This window comes from Cricetulus griseus, chromosome 9 (assembly GCF_003668045.3).
Source record: "Cricetulus griseus strain 17A/GY chromosome 9, alternate assembly CriGri-PICRH-1.0, whole genome shotgun sequence".
Lineage (NCBI taxonomy): Eukaryota > Metazoa > Chordata > Mammalia > Rodentia > Cricetidae > Cricetulus > Cricetulus griseus.
In genome coordinates, this window is record NC_048602.1 from 27,149,261 (window position 1) to 27,170,088 (window position 20,828).

The 20,828-nt window shown below is 55.5% G+C and overlaps 1 protein-coding gene across 1 annotated transcript; it reads right to left on the minus strand.

Annotated features, from left to right (window-relative positions):
* Positions 1-912: 912 nt before the first annotated feature.
* Kcnn4 (potassium calcium-activated channel subfamily N member 4) lies at positions 913-20,101 on the minus strand. Its single transcript, XM_027431145.2, has 9 exons — positions 19,195-20,101; positions 14,510-14,605; positions 11,929-12,350; positions 9,584-9,719; positions 7,347-7,457; positions 5,726-5,844; positions 5,454-5,523; positions 2,848-3,015; positions 913-1,444 (listed from the first exon to the last, which is right to left on the minus strand). The coding sequence occupies exons 1-8, from the start codon at positions 19,351-19,353 to the stop codon at positions 2,851-2,853; spliced, it is 1,278 nt and encodes a 425-aa protein (XP_027286946.1). The 5' UTR covers positions 19,354-20,101; the 3' UTR covers positions 913-1,444; positions 2,848-2,850.
* Between the last annotated feature and the right edge of the window lie 727 nt (positions 20,102-20,828).

A 20,828-nucleotide genomic window follows, 5' to 3' on the forward strand; every position in this document is an offset into this window, starting at 1 on the left:
TTAAACCATCACAGCAGTTCCATGGAGACACAACATTTCACAGGTGGTTAAAAAAAAAAAGTTCAGAGAAGCCGCTTGTCCTAGGCCACACAGCAAGTAGCAGGCAGAATCAGAGTTTTGATGTCTGTCTGAATTCAAACTCCTTGCTCTGGCCTCAGATCTGGGCAGGTTGCCCATGACAACCACCGGGTGTGTGAAGCTGAGGGGTGGGCACTTCATGAGGCCTGCCCGGCACTTTTGTTGGTTTTCCGTTATTTGTGGCTAGCGGGTGGGACGTGCCACTATGCCCATATGTCAGAGGACAGCTGTGGGAGTCAGGGCTCTCCTACCCTGTTGGTCCTGGGGATCGAACTCAGGCAGCCAGGCTTGGCAGCAGGCTCCTATACCTAGGGAGCCATCTCGCCAACCCATTTCGTTGTTGTTTTTGAGACAAGATGCCATGTAGCCGAGGCTGGCCTTGAACTCCTACCCATGCCTCTACCACACAAGTGTTGGGTTATAGGTGTGGCCGGCTCTCTCTATGTTTATTTCCTTCCTGCCTTGATTCCTTTTTCCTTTTTGAGACCGGACACCCAAATATAGACTAGGCTGGCCCCAGACTCAAGATCCTCATCCTCCTGCCTTGCTGTCCTCCCTCCCTCCCTCCCTCGCTCCCTCTCCTCCCTGCCCTCACTCAGAACCGGTTTCAGAATGTATCTCTAGACCAGGCTGGCCTTGAACTCGCAGAGATCCTCCTGCCTCTGCCTCCCGAGTGCTGGGATCACAGGCGTGCACCGCCCGACTGCGAGCGCAGGCTCCTGATGCTAAGAACGCTAGGCGAGCCACCGTGCTGTCTGAAGATGGAGAGACTGAGCTTAGGACAGGACGGGTGCCTTCCTGTCCTGGCGTTCGGGAAGAAACGGCAAAGTCGGGCTCCGTTTACCATTTATTACAAAGTATGACGGTGGACAGGCGAGGGGCGCACACCCCCCTCCTGGCCCGCAGACATCCGTCTCTGCATTTCGGGACAGCGGCGTCTTCCACGGCGTCCACCAGGGGGCACCGGCTCCCGCCTCTCGGACCTGGTCCCTTCAGCGAGGCCGGCCCGCGGTTAACTGAAGTGTCCCAGCATCCTGGACCCCAGGCTCCCGATGCCCCTGTCCCCACGGAGCCCTCCGGAGTCTGGCCCCGGGCACTTCCACCTCGGACAGAGCTGGAGCCCAGCAGCAGCCCAGCAAAGGGGCTTCTGATGGGCGTGTGTGTGTGTCTAGTGGTGGCCACGGTGCCCTTGCGGCTGGAGGTCCCAGCCAGTGTCCCCTCACGGCCACCGCCAGCCACCAGAGAGTCGCCCACCTCGGGCCTGGCAGCTCGAGGCGCTTTATTCATGGGGCTAGGTCACAAGTGGCGGGGAGGATTCCTTGAGCTGAGTCCTGGGGTGCATTGCCCGATTCTTCTGCCGTGGGTCCTGGAGACACAGGGGGTGATGGGTGGGTGGTAGGTTAGAGGCAGGGGCTGCAGGTGGGAAGACAGAAAGGTGCCAAGGCCCAGGAGAGGAGGGCACAGGTGGATATGGGAACAGAGGCCTGCGCAGAAGCCACTAGCTAGGGGACATGACTCAGTGGCGGAGCCCCTGCCTAGAGTCCCCCAGTGAGGGGCTGGGGTGTGGCTCAGTGGCGGAGCCCCTGCCTAGAATCCTCCAGTGAGGGGCTGGGGGTGTGGCTCAGTGGTGAGCCCCTGCCTAGAATCCCCCCAGTGAGGGGCTGGGGGTGTGGCTCAGTGGTAGAGCCCCTGCCTAGAATCCCCCAGTGAGGGGCTGGGGGCGTGGCTCAGTGGTAGAGCCCCTGCCTAGAATCCCCCAGTGAGGGGCTGGGGGCGTGGCTCAGTGGTAGAGCCCCTGCCTAGAATCCCCCAGTGAGGGGCTGGGGGCGTGGCTCAGTGGTAGAGCCCCTGCCTAGAATCCCCCAGTGAGGGGCTGGGGGCGTGGCTCAGTGGTAGAGCCCCTGCCTAGAATCCCCCAGTGAGGGGCTGGGGGCGTGGCTCAGTGGTAGAGCCCCTGCCTAGAATCCCCCAGTGAGGGGCTGGGGGCGTGGCTCAGTGGTAGAGCCCCTGCCTAGAATCCCCCAGTGAGGGGCTGGGGGCGTGGCTCAGTGGTAGAGCCCCTGCCTAGAATCCCCCAGTGAGGGGCTGGGGGCGTGGCTCAGTGGTAGAGCCCCTGCCTAGAATCCCCCAGTGAGGGGCTGGGGGCGTGGCTCAGTGGTAGAGCCCCTGCCTAGAATCCCCCAGTGAGGGGCTGGGGGCGTGGCTCAGTGGTAGAGCCCCTGCCTAGAATCCCCCAGTGAGGGGCTGGGGGCGTGGCTCAGTGGTAGAGCCCCTGCCTAGAATCCCCCAGTGAGGGGCTGGGGGCGTGGCTCAGTGGTAGCCCCTGCCTAGAATCCCCCAGTGAGGGGCTGGGGTGTGGCTCAGTGGTAGAGCCCCTGCCTAGAATCCCCCAGTGAGGGGCTGGGGTGTGGCTCAGTGGTAGAGCCCCTGCCTAGAATCCCCCAGTGAGGGGCTGGGGTATGGCTGAGTGGTAGAGCCCCTGCCTAGAATCCCCCAGTGAGGGGCTGGGGTATGGCTGAGTGGTAGAGCCCCTGCCTGGAATACAGAAGGCCCCGGGTTCCATCTCCATCCCCTGCACCCCACCCCCACACACAAGACTAAGAAGCCCAGAGGAATGAATGGCTCCCTTCTTTGCCAGTCCAGCTCTGAACTCAAAGCCCTAAGAGGTGACACAGCTCAAGGGAAAGGGTGGCCTTATACACGGGCACCGGCCGCAGGTCCCCCGTTTCATCCTCAGGATCGCTCCTGGCCCAGTCCCTGCCCCCTCACCAGCTACGTGGCTTCCTGGCTGGGTTCTGGTAGCGGTTGCTGCTGCAGGGCGGTGCCCAGCAGCTCGGTCAGGGCGTCCAGCTTTCCCGCCAGCCCGTCGATTCTCTTCTCCAGGGCCCGGTGGGAGGTGCTGAGACCCAGCTGCAGGTCACACAGTATCATATGCATCTGGGCGGGACGGGAAGGGAGCACTGAGGGCGCAGGACAACCCCCCCCCCGCCCCGTCTGCTCCACAGAGTGGGACAGCAGGGCACAGACAAGGCCTCTCTGCTCCTAGCCATCAACGACCTGATCTTCCGTGGGCCACTCAGACCCCAGCTGTCTGGGCAGGTGCTGTTGTTAGGCTTAAGAGTCTCTTAAGGGGTTGGAGAGATGGCTCAGAGGTTAAGAGCACTGGCTGCTCTTCCAGAGGTCCTGAGTTCAGTTCCCGGCAACCACACGGTGGCTCACAACCACCTTGAATGAGATATGGTGCTCTCTGCTGGCACTCAGGCACAAGACATAACAAATAAATAAAATAAATCTTTAAGCGGGGCGTTGGTGGCGCAGGCCTTTAATCCCAGCGCTCGGGAGGCAGAGACAGGTGGATCTCTGTGAGTTCGAGGCCAGCCTGGTCTACAGAGCTAGTTCCAGGACAGCCTCCACAGCCACAGAGAAACCCTGTCGCTCGCAAAAGCAAACAAAGAAAACAACAACAACAACAACAACAAAGAGTCTCTTAAAAGCCACAGGGGGCGTGGGATGGAGGGATGGTTCAGTGGTTAAGGGTACTCGCTGCTCTTGCAGAGGACCTGGGTTCAGTTCCCAGCACCCCAGTTCCAGGACCTCTGGTGGCATCCAAAGGCACAAGGTGTACACATTCATACATGCAGGCACAACACTTGAGCACATAAACGTCAAGAAAACCCTAGGGACAGGTGTAGAATGTAGCTCAGTTGGTAGAGTTCTTATCTGGCACCCACAGAGCTGTGGGTTTGATCCCCAGCGCCACTTAAAGCCAGCGAGGTAATTCCCATCTGCAATCCCAGCACTCAGTGGTCTTGAGTTCAAGGTCGTCCTTGGCTACACGAGTTAGTCTGAGGCCAGCCTGAGATGCCAAAGGACAAAACAGGCCTCAGGGGATGGGAACCCTCCATTTAGTTCCCAGCAGGGAACTAAATGGAGGCACCACCAGAAGAAGTCCTGAAATGAAGTATGGGCTCATTCGAATTCATTATTTGTGGAACTGGTGATGCCAGGCTTCCAAACCCAGACAGATTTATTCTGGAGTGGATCCTTGAGATCCTTGGGGGGGTCTGTGAGTCATGTTGTTTTGTTTTGTTTTGTTTTGCTTTGGTGGTGGTGGTTGTAGGGGAGGTAGAGTCTCGTGTATTGCAGGCTAGGATTTAATTTACAGTGTTATTGGAGTTAATAGACAGATGTGAGCTGCCATGTGGGAGCTGGGAACCCAACCCAGGTCCTCTGTAAGAACAGCTAAGTGCTCTTAGCTGCTGAGTCATCCCTTCAGACCTAATTACTGTGGATCTCTGGTCCTCCTGCCTTGTCCTGTCAGGTTTATGGAGGGCTGGGGACTAAACCCAGGTCACCATGCATGCCAGGCAAGCACACTCAACCCCGACCTTCTGAGCCTGCTGCCGGAGCTCTCGACCCGAGCCACCCTGCCCTCTCTCTGACGTGTCCTGTAGTTTGGGGACCTGTGTCTTCGACTATGTTTACCACCGCCTTGGTGCCAAGGGTGTCTGTTTGAGTAGTGCTGGGCTAATGACAAAAGGGAAAGGCCACTGTATAAGAGCGACATGAGCCATGCCAAAGGGGTACAAGGTCACCATTGCTGGTGGAAGCAAAGAGGGCTGAGCGTCAGCAGCCCTGGGACCCATTCTACCCCCAGGCACCCACTTTACAACCGCTCAGGGACTGGCTTTCATTAAAACAATGCCATCACTTGTCATAGTGTCCGTTAATTTTTTTTTTTTTTAAGTTGGGTCACTGTTTGAGCTGCTTTGTAAATTTGCCTGGTTTTATTTGTATAAGAATTGCACCTGGAGGGAAATTTATATCCGTCCACATGTAAGTAATACAGATAATTAGAAACCAAACATTGCCGCTCTTTGTGTGCTTTTCTTCAAGTCTAAAGGGGACAGTGTCTTACATGTATACAGGGAGCTTTTCATTTTTCTTCATTCCATAACCTTTACCCCACACCTATGTGTTCCAGCCCCTTGGCCGTGATTCCCTCTTTTATTTATTCTTATTTATTTTATTTTATGTTTTGGCTTTTCAACATCTGGCTGTCCTGGAACTTACTCTGTAGACCAGGCTGGCCTTACACTCAGAGATCCACCTGCCTCTGCCTCCTGAGTGTTGGAATTAAATGTGTGTGACACCACCACCACCTGTTTTTTTTTTTTTTTGAGATAGGGTCTCAGGTAGCCCAGGCTGGTCTTGAACTCACAGTGTAGCCACCTCCACAGTGTTGGGACTACAGGCCTATGCTACCATGGCTGGGTCTGAGAGTCTTCCTCCACGGCTTCATTTCCTTGCCCTCCATCCTCAGTTGTACCCTGCCCCCCTCCCCGACCTCCTCCCAAGGCCCCAGTGGTCAGTACCTTGGAGATGTCCACCATGGAGTTCACTTGTTCCCGGAGCTTCCTGTGTTTCAGCCGTACCTGGCGGAACCTGTGGGGAGGTGGGTTCAATTCTAACCCTGGTCCCTGGTTACGTCAGAGAGGAGGGGTGAGGGGAGCAGAGCACAAAGGGGTCAAATCTGGGAATCCAGGGCCACCGACACCGAGTGGAAATCAGGTCTTGGTGGACAGGCCAGGGCATGCACACAAGAGCCATGCAGAGCGGTGACAGGGACACAGACAGAGACCCTCACGTGTAGATGGCGGCCAGCAACTTGCGTTGATGCCTTCGGGCAGCTCGAGAGTCCTTCCTGCGAGTGTGCTTGTAGTACATCCAGGCTTCCTGCAGGAGCCGTGCAGCCGACTCCTTCATCTGATTTGGGGGGGCACAGTGTCAGTGAAGAGGGGTTGCTGGGATTCTGAAAGACCTGGCTTAGAGTAGAGGGGCTGGATTTCTTTTCCCTTAGGGTCTTGCTATGTAGCCCATGTTGGCCTCAATTCTACTGCCTAATCCTCCTGGGGTCACTGGCATGAACCACCCATCATGACTAGCTTTAAGGGGAATTGGCCTTTTTTTTTTTTTTAAAACAGGTCTCATGTAGCCCAGTTGTCCTTGTGAAGGGACCAGCTCCCCATTTCAGCAGCCGTAACAGCCGAACACGTGCTTGTCTGACCTTGCCTTGGTCACTAAGAGGTCAGATGCCTGCCTTGTGGCAAGGAACCAATCAGAAGTTAGCTTGTGGCGCTATGCTTTACGGCTCTGGGTGTGCTTTACGGACAAGCGCACAGCAATGACGCACAAAGCATAGCAACCACCCTGGGAGGGCCTATGGGCCATAACAACCAGTTGGCCAATCAACACAGGGCAAGCCCTCCAAGCCTGGAGGCACACCAATCCTGAGCCTGTGCGTAAGCCTATGCGTACCCCTAGACACTCCCCTTACGCTGCCCTATAAAATCTCTATGCAGACAGTTCGAGCTGTCTTTCCTAGCCATCCACCATGGCGGGTGGATAAACGACCCGAGCTAACATGGGGTTAGCTCATTAAACAACAATAAAGCCTCGTGCAGTTTGCATCATGCTTTTGAATCTGCCTGGTGATTGGGGTGACCTCGGTCCTGGGCTGAGATCCTGGAGGCCTGAGCTTCCGGGGGGTCTTACACTTGAACTCACTATGCAGCTGAGTATGACTTTGAACATACTCCTGCCTCCAACCTCTGGATTCTGGGATTACAGGCCTACACCACCGTGCCATTTACATAGTGCTTGCTGGGAGTCGAACCCAGGATCCTATGCACCCTAGGCAAGTGTTCTAACCACCGAGCTACAGCCCCAGTCTGGGTGCCCAGCTGTCGTGGCCCGGCCAGTCTCAGCTCCAAGCCACGGTAGCCATGAGGTTCAGCCTGAGTTGGGGGAGCGTGGACTTGGAACCTCCTAGCAAACCAGCGGCGATAAAGACCAAACACAGGCATCTTGTCATCTTTAGAGAGCTCTCAGTTCCATGCTGCAAAACTGGAGTCTCTTGTTTACTTAGCATCTTCTTGGCTGTTTCCTAACCATGCTTCCATGGCCATGAGGAGGCCATTTCTCTCCTTCTGACCCCTCTCTCTGCCAGGTCGCTCCTAACTCTCTGCCCTCACTTGTTACTCACACACCTAACCTCCAGCCCAGGTGCAGGCCTATTCAAATGCTTAGTTCTGTAGAGATGCAAACTAGGAGGCATTCTACACTGAGGCCATGCTATACAATAGCAGACTTGCTCGCATTGTAGACCGGAGCTCCTGGGTGCTCTGTTCACTGAAACCGGAGGTTGGGTCTTAAGATATTCCCTAAAGGAACTTTTTAGGTCCCCAACACCCAGCCCCCAGCCTCACCTCTTTGGCATAATGGATGTCCATCATAAAGTTGTGTACATGTTTCTCCGCCTTGTTAAACTCCAGTTTCCGGGCCACCACGGCCACAAGCAGGGCCGTGCAACAGACTCCCTGTGAGCACACCAAGCAAGGCATGTAAGGCTGTGGGACTCTGCGGGTCAGCTGTATGTCACCAGCTCCCCCTGGTCATCTCACAACCACAGAGGGCATCCCACCATCTCTCAGGGTGGCCTTGAATTCGCTATGTAACCAAGGATGACCTCTGATCCTCCTGCCTCCGACTCCAAAGGGCTGCAATTGCAAGCACTTCTCACTGTGCCCAGTTAATACCATACTGGGCACCTAACCCAGGTCTTCATGCATGCTGGAAAAGTCAAACTCCCAGCCCTGATTGTTTGGGGATGTGAACAGAGGCACTCTATGTAGCCCAGGCTAACCCCAAAGCTGCATCAATCCTCCAGCCTCTGCCTCTCTGGTTTTGGGGTCACAGGCATAACCCACTCGACACCTCCCCCCAGCTTGAATGCCTCTTTCCTTAGCTGGCTCATTGGAAGAGGAGAGGACTACCTCTTTAGAAAACAAATATGTTCCCCCCACACACCAAGTGTCTGTGTAAATGCTACCAGTTGCCACCTGCGCAGTGTCAGAGCAGAGATTGGCAGAGGAGCAGTCTGTTACAGAGACAAGCTTTGTGACACACACCTGTAGACCCCTACCAGGGGGACGAGGAGACTGTGCTGAGGCAGGAGGATCAGCCTCTGTTCCATGGCAGGTTTGAGGCCAGCCTGGGCTACATGAGCGCTTTGTCCACTCCTTCCAAGAAAAAAAAACAATCCCCAAAAGAGAGCCAGTGAGATGGCTCAGGGGGTACAAGGCACTTGCCACTAAGCCTGATGATCTGAGTCCAAACCCCAGAACCCTCATGGTGGAAAGAGAACCCATTCCCCCAAAAGTAGTCCTTTGACCTGGACATGAATGCCCTGACAGGCGAACCCTCCCAAATAAATCATTAAATATAATTTTAAAATAGTAGAGTCTAGTTGTCTCATTTCACATAGTTCCAGGTTTTCTTTCTGCCCAAAGATGCAGCCCCGAGGCTCCCGACCCTTGGGCATATTTTTCTGGCTTTTCCTCTGACCCAAAGCCTCACTACTGTGTGGGTATCACACTCGTCTGCCACACCATCAGTCACCCATAGACACGTGTCCTGGGGCAGCATCGGAGCAGGGAGCTGGCGGCTTAGGCCCCCTGTGGGAAAGCCTACACCAAGGCACTTGGAGCTGGGCCCTGAAGGAAGGAGCTGGGTGAGAGGAGTGGGGTGGGGGAGGCTCTGTGGTAGGAAGTAGTGACTGGGGCTAGAGCTTCTGCTGCTGCCTGGTGGGCTCCTAAGGTAGGGAGGGGGCAGCCAAATGCTGGGGAATCCGTTAAAGCAACTGTCCCCCAACCCCCCACTTCCTCATGGAGCGCTCAGGAACTGGGGTCAGAACAGATGGGTAGGTTCAGTTACAGCAAACTGTCATCTCCTCCCCGTGGGCATTTATTGAGCATTTCCTGTGTTTGAACCCTCAACAATCCCACAGGGAGGATGCTGGGACTGGCACCCACCCACTTTACAGACAGGGACACCGAGGCCCAGACACATCATGCGGTTTGGTTTGTTTGACTCCCCAGTGAGCAAAGGACAGAGTGAGGCTTGACTCTATGAAGCTTGGTTCCCCCAAACATAACTCCGGGTGATGACTCTGTACCTTGCAGGGGGGGACAGGAGACTGGATCCCTTGACTCAGGAAGAAAACAGGGCTGGGAAATCGGGGCCTGGGTCTGAGGAAATTGAAACCTGGGATCCAGGAAGGACTAAAGAGGTAATGGTCTCGGAGAGAAGAACGGGTCGTTTGTAGTATCCAGCGTGCTGAAGGCTGAAGGCTGAGGACTGAGGGTTTGAGGCCAGCCAGGAATGTGTAGGGAGGTTAAGGCTAGCCTGGGGAACTTAGCAAAACCCTAACTTAGAGGAGGAGGAGGAGGAGAAGCAAGGGAGGGAGGGAGGGAGAGGAAGAGAAGGATGGAGAAGAAAGCAAAATGGCATTGGATATCTGGGTCTTGAATAAAGAACGAGGCTGTGGGAGTGTCCAGACACCCACTTTCTTCACGGATGTCCAAGACGGCCTAGGTTGGCCCATGGTTTCCTGAGCCATGAGGTTAAGCAGTGGGCAGTGAGAGGGTCTGGGGGCAGCACTCACCATGACTCCGGTGCACAGGCAGACAATCTTGCCCCATATGGTGCCGGGTACCACGTCCCCATAGCCGATGGTCAGGAACGTGATAGGGATCAGCCACAGTGTGTCTGTGAGGTGCCCCGTGGCATTGACGGCCTGCCTATAGGCAAAGGGGAATTAGTTCTGAGACCCCAGCCTGGGGGTGCTGGCGTGACCCCCAATACTCCCTCTCTTACATCCCCACTCTTTTTTTTTTTTTTTGTACTTTTTCAAGACAGTGTTTCTCTGTGTAGCTTTGGAGCCTATCCTGGCACTCGCTCTGGAGACCAGGCTGGCCTCGAACTCACAGAGATCCGCCTGCCTCTGCCTCCCGAGTGCTGGGATTAAAGGCCTGTGCCACCACTGTCTGGTTACCTCCCACTCTTAATCCAAAGAAGCACTTGGATGAAAGTCAGAAATGCTGGTTTTTTGTTTTTTTGTTTTTTGTTTTTTTTTTTTGTCTGCCGCATGACCTGGCTCAGATGCTCAACCACTCCGGGTTGCAGAGTAGAAGTCCAGGTCCACTATCCAAATCTAGCAGTGATTCTTAACCTGTGCGTCGAGGCCCCTTGGGAGGACCGAACGACCCTTTCACGGAGGTCACTTATCGGACATTTTCATTATGGCACATAACAGTAGCAAAACTACAGTTATGAAATAGCAATAAAAATTTTATGGTTGGGAATCACCACAACTTGAGGAACTGTATTAAAGGATGGAAGGGTTAGAAAAGCCGAGAACTGCTGTGCTAGAGCCTGTCTGGGCTCAGCTAGGCAACCAGGGCTGCTAGACGCTGAGTTTGTGAATGAGGGCTTAAGCAAGAAGAGCCAGCTGGAAGTTCACTGGCCAGAGGACGCAATGACTTTATCTAACAGCCACAAAGAGGCTACCCGGCCTTCAAGTCATAGATCAGGATCAAAATGATTGATCTCTCTCCTTTGTTGTTTGTTTGTTTTTGTTTTGTTTTTGAGACAGGGTTTCTCTGTGGAAAGCCCTGGCTATCCCGGAACTGGCTCTGTAGACCAGGCTGGCCTTGAACTCACACACGTTTATGATTGACCTCTCTTAAAAAAAAAAAAAAAAGGCAAAGGAAAGGAAAGAAAGAAAGGCTTGTCTGGAGCAGGGCACAGTGGCACCAACATTTGGGAGGTTGAGGCACTAGGGTGGAGAGCTGGGCCTAGCCTGGGCTCCAAAGGTTTGGCTTTGCTAGGCTGAAAAAACCTGCCTTTGCCACAAGGCCCCGTTGCCAGCTCTCAGGCCACAGGCTGGATTTCTCTGTAAAGGAGACTAGTCGCAGTCGCAGCCCCCATCTGTTTACAGTTGCTAAGCAACAGCTAGGGGACTGCAGGGAATTCCTCTGCAAAGTGGTTCCAAATGTCTGCCTTCCAATCGCAGCAGGCACTTACTGTACCTGCTAATTTGGAAAAGCTGCTCTTTTTCCACAAGGTAGTTACTTAGGATTGGCCCAGAGTCTTAATCTGAACTCAGTATGGGAGCCAGAGGGTGGGGTTGCCTAGGGGCTGTCTGTGTGTGGTGTGTGTGTGTGTGTGTGTGTGTGTGTGTGTGTGTGTGTGTGTGTGTGTCTGTATCTGTGTGTGTGTGTGTGTGTGTGTTGTCTGTGTGTCTGTGTGTGTGTGTGTCTGTGTGTGTGTGTCTGTGTGTGTGTGTGTCTGTGTGTCTGTGTGTGTGTGTCTGTGTGTCTGTGTCTGTGTGTCTGTGTGTGTGTGTGTGTGTGTGTCTGTGTCTGTGTGTGTGTGTCTGTATCTGTGTGTGTGTGTGTGTGTGTATGCCTCTGTGTGTCTTTGTGTGTGTGTCTGTGTGTCTGTGTGTGTGTGTCTGTGTGTCTGTGTCTGTGTGTGTCTGTGTGTCTGTGTGTGTGTGTGTGTGTGTGTCTGTGTCTGTGTGTGTGTGTCTGTATCTGTGTGTGTGTGTGTGTGTGTGTATGCCTCTGTGTGTCTTTGTGTGTGTGTCTGTGTGTGTGTGTCTGTGTGTCTGTGTGTGTGTGTGTCTGTGTGTCTGTGTCTGTGTGTGTCTGTGTGTCTGTGTGTGTGTGTGTGTCTGTGTCTGTGTGTGTCTGTGTCTGTGTGTGTGTGTCTGTGTGTGTGTCTGTGTGTATGCCTCTGTGTGTGTGTGTGTGTGTGTGTGTGTGTGTGTGTGTGTGTGTGTTTTGTAGGTGGCCCAGAGGATTGGGGGGGAACGACCTACTAGGAGGGCGTGGGATTTCCCAGCCAAGAAGGACGGAAAGTGTGAGCCTGCCCTGCTGGTTGGTGTTGGCTGGCCCGCAGCCTTGCAGGCCCTGAGGTCCCCTCCCCGTGTTCCAGGCCCCTCACCTCTCAGCCACAGACAGCACCCATGCTGTGGTGAGCCAGAGGCCGAGCGTGAGGCCCAGCAGCAGGCGCCCCGGGTGCGTGTTCATGTAGAGCTTGGCCACGAACCAGTGGCGGAAGCGGACTTGGTTGAGCGCTCCGATGCTGCGGTAGGACGCGTTGAGCAGGACGCCGCTGCGCAGCAGCACGGCGCGGGGCACGAGGTAGAGACGCAGCAGCATGGCCAGGGACAGCAGAGCCTCGCCCTCGCCCAGGAAGCTCGGCCAGGGCTGCGCTTCGGCGGCCTCCCCCGCCCGGATGCAGTGCGGGCTCCGCAGGGGCACCGGGTGCACCCCGCACACCAGCAGCTCCAACAGGATCTGCGCCACCTGCCGCCGGGTCAGCGCCACCCGCCAGTCCCGGAGCCCGTTGTCGGTCATGAACAGCTGCCGGGAAGGGGCAGACGCGGGGACAGAGAGGGTCAGGTGCAGGGCAGGCCGTGGCACGCCCGCCCGCCCGCCCGCCTGCGCCCGGCCTGCGCCCCGAGATAAGGTGTGGGGGACGCCCTGGGCCTGGAAAGGATAGAGATAACCGCGCGGGGCGTAGGGCTGCGGAGAGAGAGCGCAGGGGAGCTGCGGGTGGGGCAGCGCGGGCAGGAGGGAGCCCAGGCCAGCAGCCTTTTGCTCTGTCCTCTCCACTCTCTCAGGCTCGCCTGGCTGGTTCTGGCTCACCTCCCGAAAGGTGCTCCCCTCGTGCACGAATTGAGTGCCTACTGTGTGCACTGGCAAGTTCTAGACCCCCACGGGTTTGTAGTGAATGGGACAGAGCCGTCTGCCTCCCAGGGATATGTTCCCACCCCCGGGGGCTCTCCCACCGCTATGGCTCTGGAGTAACGACCCTGGCAGAAACGACAGTCAGGGCCAGTGAGTAAGGGCACTTGTCACCAAGCCCGAGTTAGCGAGTTCCATCGGTACCCACTGTTGTAGAAGGACAGACTGATTCCTCTACAGAGTTGTGCGGGAACCGCCACATGCACACTGTGGCACGCGCACACACGCGCGCGCGCACACACACACACACACACACACACACACACACACGTAATTTACAGCCAAGGCTGGGCTCAAATTCGTGTTCCTCTTGCCTCCAGCTCCCAAGTGCTGGGACTACAGGAGGGCGATGCCTGGTTCCATTTATACAGCACTTTGGGTGGTCCAGGACTGCTCTGACCCCTGTACATGTGACTCAATAAATGCTCATACAGAGGGAGATTCATGCACTAGCACTTCCAATTTACAATTCTGGAAACTGAGGCCAGGGTCTCACAACAGGGCAATGGTACAGTGGGCCCAGAGTGCCCCAGCCCCTCACTGAGGGATTCTAGGCAGGGGGTCTACCCACTAAGTTACATTCCTAACTTCTCTACAACTGTTATTAATGTGTGTAATAACAGTGAGTACTTAAAATTTTTAACTTGTTTGTTCATGTGGGCACACATGTGAAGGTCAGAAGATAATTTATGTGAGTCAATTCTCTCCTTCTACCTTGTGGGTTTTAGGAATCAAACTCAGGTCATAGGGCTTGGAGTTGGCTCGCTGAGCCATCACACAGGTCCAAAGAATGTGTATTTTTAGCCAAGTGCCTCCCAGCATGTTACTGTGCATGGCCGAGAGTCACTATTTTATATGGGATCTGGGGAAACGAAATGGATTACATCTCACAGAGACCAGAACTCAAGGATGGCTACGAAGAGTCACTGAGTCTCGAGGAAGGAAAAGCAGCACAGAAGTGGAGACTTCAGGGGCTGCCACTATGTGGGATGATGTGTTAGGTGACTTGGAGTGCAATAGGCGGGGATACAGAACAAAGGGCAGAGATATGGAGGTGTGGCTCAGTGGTAGAGCCCCTGCCTAGAATCCCCCAGTGAGGGGCTGGGGTGTGGCTCAGCGGTAGAGCCCCTGCCTAGAATCCCCCAGTGAGGGGCTGGGGGTGTGGCTCAGTGGTAGAGCCCCTGCCTAGAATCCCCCAGTGAGGGGCTGGGGTGTGGCTCAGTGGTAGAGCCCCTGCCTAGAATCCCCCAGTGAGGGGCTGGGGGCGTGGCTCATTTGTCAACATGTACAAGGTCCTGGCTTTAATCCCCAGCACCAAAAATACTAAAGGACAAAAAGCAAGGGGTTTGGGGACTTGGGAGCTGGAAGGGCAGGCACTGTCACCATCCTTACGTGGGCAAGAAGCATGGGGTTATAGATGCGGCATGGATCAGATACCCCAACAGAATCTGCCTGCCTGCCAGCCCGCCTGCCTGCCTGTCTGCCGGTCTGTCTGTCTGTGTGTCTGCCCGCCTGCCTGTCTGCTGGTCTGTCTGTCTGCCTGACTGCCCGCCCGCCTGTCTGTCTGTATGTCTGTTTGCCTGCCTGCCCGCTGGTCTGACTCTGTCTGTCTGTCTTTCTGTCTGTCTTTCTGTCCAGCGATCCGTCTGTCCGTCCATCCGTCCGTCTGTCTGTCTGTCTGTGCTTCATCCCACCCCAGGGGGCAAGGATGCAGACATATGCATCTCGCGGCAGGAGAAGGAGGTGGATGCTTGGAGGGGTAGCACCCGACTTACCTGGACCTCCTTGGAGTGGAAGGCCACAATAAGGCAGAGCAGGAAGACAGTGGACAGGGTGATCAAACACTTCACCAGGAGCAGGTACAGCACCCACTGCAGGGAGGACAAAAGAAGGTGAGCCCGAGCCTCCAGCCTGTCCGCCCCCCCCCTTCCCTCTTTCAGAAAGGTCATCTTTCTCCATTCCTAATGTTCTGACCCCCAAACCAGTTCTTCCTAACAGGACATCCCAAAGCCATTCTTGAGTCTAGTGTGGGGGCTGTGCTTACGACCCCGGCCCTCGGGAGGCTGAGACAGGACGGGGTCTAGTTTTGTGTCTGCCTGGGTTTATATAACAAAACCCTGCCTCAACCGGTCGCCATCCACACAGCCATGTCTCAAGACAGTCTCCCTATTCTCCACCGGCCGCCGCCACCCGGGGGCTGTGAAACTCACATTCTTTCCCTTTCCCTAAGAAAAGCAGCTCCTCATTTGTGTAGACATTTGATGTCTAGAATAAGACATCCGCCCCCCCCCAGAACGCTCCTTCCCTCCCCAGCAAGCAGCAGGGCTTGGGCCCCAAACCCCAATTCCAGAAAAGGCTAAATTGTCACTCAGTCTCCTATAGCAAAGTGACGCCCTTCCCTGTACTCATCTGGGGAATGAATCCCTGAGACCCCCCCAACCCCAGCTCCCAGAGGGGCCCCCTACCTGCTCTTTGAGCCCCTTCTTCCCCCCTCTCCCACCACTTCCCCTGGCTGTAAGCCCAGGGCACACACACATGCGGTGGGCGGAAGTTCAGGGCCTACAAAAACCACCAGAAGCTTTTTTTTCTTCCTCTCTTTGTGTGGCAATGCCTTGGGGGGAATCTAAATCCAGGGAGGAAGGATTTAGAGAACCAGGGATGAGAGTTGCAGAGGTCCCTGAGATGGATGATGCCCACAGGGAGACGACACCTCCCCAGGGCAGGGGTTCCCTGGCTCCCCCTGCCCTCGACCCTGCACCTGTTTCTCCCCAGCCTGCTACCAGCTTCCCTGGCTGGGCCTGGGCCAGCACCCCGCCTCTGAGCAGGGGAAGAGGGCCAGTTTCCTGCCCCTGGGGGCTTCCCCCCACCCGGGCCTGAACAATGGCACTGTTGTCAAGCCTTCCCCTCCCCCTTCATCCTTTCCAGGCTCCCCAATCAGTTTTTCAGTCTGTCGGGGCCCCTGTCCCATCAGGCACCAGCCACTTGCCCACAATTTCACTTTCCGATGCCCCACTGGGGAGTCTGACTTCCCTCTGAGTATTAAATATTTTGTTTTGTGACAGGGTCTCACAGTCTCACTCGTTTCTCAGCTTAGGATCACTTCAAACTCCTAATCCTTCTGCCTCGACATCACCCAAGTGCAGAACCCTCTAGTTCCTCAAGGGGAACCTATCTAGTAGTCTCCAACCAGCCAGTCCCCCGAACCCTCCTCCACTTAACTCTCTCGAGGGGGCGGGGGAGGGGTGTCTTGAAACTCATATTCTTTCCCTTTCCCTATGAAAAGTGGTTCCTCATTTGTGTATACATGTGATGTCTAGAAAAAGATCCAGCCCATGTGCCCAGTGATGGGAATTGAACCCAGAAGTTTTATTCTACCGCACGGTCCTGGTGGCAGGGGTATGTCTGTTGGGCATTTTTTTTTCCCCAGACAGGGTTTCACTATGTAGCTCTTGGAACTCATTGTAGAGACCAGGCTGGCCTTGAACTCACAGAGATGCACCTGCCTCTGCCTCCTGAGTGCTGGATTAAAGGCGTGCGCCGCTACAGCTGGCTTTTGTATGGCTTTTCTGTATCCTGCTGGCGTGCAACTCTCCAACTGGGGTTTCTCAGTGGCTCTGGAGCCCTCTCTGTCCTTGTGGCTCCGTCTCTGCCCCTTACTGTGTGGTCTGTCGCTGTTCGCCTTTCCCTCGGTGTCTCTTTATCTCCTGGCGTCTCTGTCCATCCCATCCTCTCCACCTCACCTCGTCCAAAGAGCTCTCTGTCCCTTCCTCCCCAGTCTTGGCGCCTGGCCCGCCTCCTGAGGAGCAGGTGTCTTCATTCTGTCACAATAAGCTTGTTGGCTTGAGATGGAGGGGATATGAGTGCCATGAGGTGGCCCTTGGAAGGGAGCATAGTCGGTTCAATGCCAGCCTGAGCTGCCAGAGACCTTGTCACAAACAAACAAAGGTAGGAAGAACTGGGCGGATGCTTATGGCCGCATATTTGAACAGATAGATGGGCATGGCTGGAGGGATGGCTCAGCGGTTAAGAGCACTGGCTGCTCTTCCAGAGGACCCGGGTTCAATCCCCAGCACCCACATGGCGGCTCACAACCGTCTGTAACCCCAAGATGCACATAAAACACAAACACATGTTTGCGAACAGATGGGGAAACTGAGGCTCAGATTCCCTCACAGTTGGAGGAAAGGGGCTGGGCAGGTGATGAAGAAGAAACGGGAGATGAGAAGGATGAGGGCAGGTCTCGGGGAAGGAAGACCTCCCCTGTTTCTTCCCATCTGCCAGGACTCCCAGGTCCCCACCTCCCCTGCTAGGTGCTGGGTGCGGCCCTGGATCGTGGGAGCGCCGGGCAGGCCCCAGCCATGTTTCCTGTTGGCATGGCTCTCATCGGCCCCACCCCCTCGAAGTGACTGCCCTCTCCTTGGCCACTTGGCTGAAGGAAGCTGGCCTGCCCTGACCCTCCATGTGGCTGCCAGGCACTTTTACAGCTGCTAACCCCGCTACCCCTAATCCTCAAATACAGGCTGGCACTGGCAGACCACGTCCACAGCCCCTGCCTCGACTTTCCTGTCGAGCAAGTGTTTCCTCCTCAAGCCACAGACTCAACCCTTGTCCTCCATCTCTCTTATGCCACAAGCCTGACCAAGGTGGGACTGTCCCAGGGGCTTGCTAAGGCCTGTCCCAGCCCCACCTGTACTCCCTGGTCCTCCACAGACTGACGGACGGCTCTCTCCAATGTGTTCTCCCCATCCCCCAAGTCTTCCAGTTCTCTTGGAGTTTTGTTTTTAATCTTTTGCTTTTTTTTTTTTTTTTTTTTTTTTTTGAGATAAGGTCTTGTGTAGCCCAGGCTGGCCTCCAACTCAGTACATTGCCCACCCAGGCTGGCTTTGACCTGCTGATTGCCTTGCCTCCATGTCCCCAGTGCTTGGACCACAGTGTGCCACCACCATGCCTGGCGAGACTATCACTCTTGGGTCTCAACCCCCAGCCTCCTGTTCCCCAGCGACTAGGAGTTCAAACCACCGTCATCCACCGTCTGGCAAATGTATGCACCGGGTGCATTCAGGGGGAACTCAAGCCTCTGTGTAGTGGGGTGGGGTGGGGGTGGAGGTCCCACTTCCCACCTTCTCCTTCGTCGGTTACCCCGGGGCACTGCCTGGTGGCACTGGGTAAACAGTAAAGGCTAGATAAGGAGCATGGAGACACCGCCTCATAACAACTTCTCCCCCTCCCTTCACCAGAGCTGGGCTATCAAGGGTCAGCCTTGCACTGGCCTCAACAAGGCCCGGACCACCCAGTAGTCTGATAACACCTGAAGACTGACACAGGGAACCGTTTCCCTTCCGTATGAGGAGGGCTGTGGGAGGCATTAGGGTGGATCACACTAGCTCAGGTCTGGGCAGTTGGACCCTCCTCCCTCAGACCCAAGATTGCAAGACCTCAGCCTTCCTCCCTCAGACCTAGGGTTGCAAGACCCCAACTCCTCCTCAGACTGAGGGGTCCAGACCTCAGCCCTCAGCCCTCAGATTTCAAGACCCCAACCTTCTTCCTTCAGATTGAGGGGTCCAGACCTCAGCCCTCAGCCCTAGGATTTCAAGACCCCAACCTTATTCCTTCAGATTGAGGGGTGCAGACCTCAGCCCTCAGCCCTAGGGTTGCAAGACCCCAACTCCTCCCTCAGACGGAGGGGTCCAGACCTCAGCCCTCAGCCCTCAGATTTCAAGACCCCAACCTTCTTCCTTCAGACTGAGGGGTGCAGACCTCAGCCCTCAGACCTAGGATTTCAAGACCCCAACCTTCTTCCTTCAGATTGAGGAGTGCAGCCCTCAGCCCTCAGCCCTAGGATTTCAAGACCCCAACCTTCTTCCTTCAGTTTGAGGGGTGCAGACCTCAGCCCTCAGCCCTAGGATTTCAAGACCCCAACCTTCTTCCTTCAGATTGAGGGGTGCAGACCTCAGCCCTCAGCCCTAGGATTTCAAGACCCCAACCTTCTTCCTTCAGATTGAGGGGTGCAGACCTCAGCCCTCAGCCCTAGGATTTCAAGACCCCAACCTTCTTCCTTCAGTTTGAGGGGTGCAGACCTCAGCCCTCAGCCCTAGGATTTCAAGACCCCAACCTTCTTCCTTCAGATTGAGGGGTACAGACCTCAGCCCTCCTCCCTCAGACCTTAAAAAGTGTAAGACCGAGAGCCTCCTCCTTTAGACTTGGCCTGAAAGACCAGCCCTCCATTCTCTCACCCAGAGGTACAAGCCCTTAGCTCTCTTCCCTCACACCCAGGGGTCCAAACCCTAGCTTCCTCCTCCCTCAGATCCAGGGGGGGTCCAGACCTCAGCTCAGCCCTTCTCCCTCACACCTTAAGCAGTATCAGCCCCGAGACCTAGACCTAGGACTGTAAGACAAGCCCTCCTCCCTCACACCGGGGGTCCCTGCCCGCTTTCCCGCTCTGTGGAAGGGCTCCGCTCACCTTGCAGCCCAAGAACCACAACATCTCAGCATGCAGCACCATAAGGCCGATACCGGTTCCCGCCAGCACCAGCGCCCAGCCGGCCACCCTCTTCTCCTGCTCCAGCAGGCGCTTTCTCCGTCGCAGGGCCCCCAGGCCAGTCAACAGCTCCCCGCCCATGGCCCCTGAAGTCTTGGGGCTCAGCCAGCTTCCTGCCCAGGGTCCCCCACCTCTCAGTACGCAAATGGCAGCCAGCTTGGCTTCCAGGCTGGAGGCCCGTTCTGCTCACTCTGGGACTTTTGCTGGAAGGCACAGCCTAGCCCTGTGCCCTCTGGGGAGTGGTAACTGCAGCAGGGCAGGGCGGGGAGGGACGGGGAGGTCCCTGGGTAGGGGGAGGCTACCCATCCCATCCCCTTCTGAGACTAAGGAGGGGCTGGGGTGTGTCTTGTGGCCCCAGGCAAGGAAGAAGAATCCATCCGCGCGCGCGGGCAAAGACACACTCTGACACACAATAGGTTGTGACTTTGCAACCGTTTGCACTCCGTGGTACACACCTACAATCCACCACACCCAGACACCACAGAGCACCCCGAGACAGACCGGAGATGGAGCCCAACACACCAGGACACACCACACAACCTCCACAGAAGTGACTCACAACTCCCGAAAGTTCAGAAACCCACAGCCACACCCAGACACCACACACACACATACACACATACACTTGGTGTGACACACGCCAGCACTTAACGGAGCAGCAGCATCTCGTGGCACATGGGGCCACCCAAAAGGTTGTAGTCATCTAGTCACACACACCAGTCAAAATGGGCTTGGGGGAGGGGCTGGAGAGACAGCACAGCAGTTGAGAGCCAGCGCAACCCTGAAAAGCCTAACTTCTGTTCCCAGCATCTACTGGGCAGCTTGCATCCACCTGTAACTTCAACTCCAGGGGATCTGACACCCTTCTCTGGCTTCTGCGGGCACCCACACCCCTGTGGCGCTCGTTCACATAGGTGTGCACACACGTATAAATTAAAGAAAAAAATACCTTAAATAATAATTTTAAAATGGAGCCAGGGATGAGTGCAGTCAGCGGAACGCCCATCCAACATGCAGAGGCTCTGAGTTCTAATCCCCAGCTTGCCTGGTGGTGCACGCCTGCACCTGGGCATTAGGGAGCGGGAGGCAGAAGGAGCAGCAGTTCTAGGCCCTCCTCAGCTATGAGTTCGAGGTCTGCCTGAGCTACATAAGACCCTGTCTCCAAAACCAAGTAAAACCCCATCATATTTTGTGATACAAAGAGTTAAGCACCACAGAGAACATGTACACAAACTACACAAACACACAACAGATATGTGCACAGCAATTCTTAAAAGGCACCACCAGGCACAACATACGGGTGTCAACAGATACCCAAATGGTGTGGATTTGGATGTGACATCACACACGGGGTTATGTCCAATCCGTGTAGACATTTGAGGGTGGCAGACACTGTCACCCGGTGCCAAGAGAACCGGAAGCTCATAGCACCATCCATCCTTGTGTGTGGGGCTCCAACCCACTCCTGACTGTGACTCCTGACACCTACCAATGCATCTGACACTGTGCATGCCCCAGCACACTACGGGATTCAAACCCACAGTCAGATAACAGTA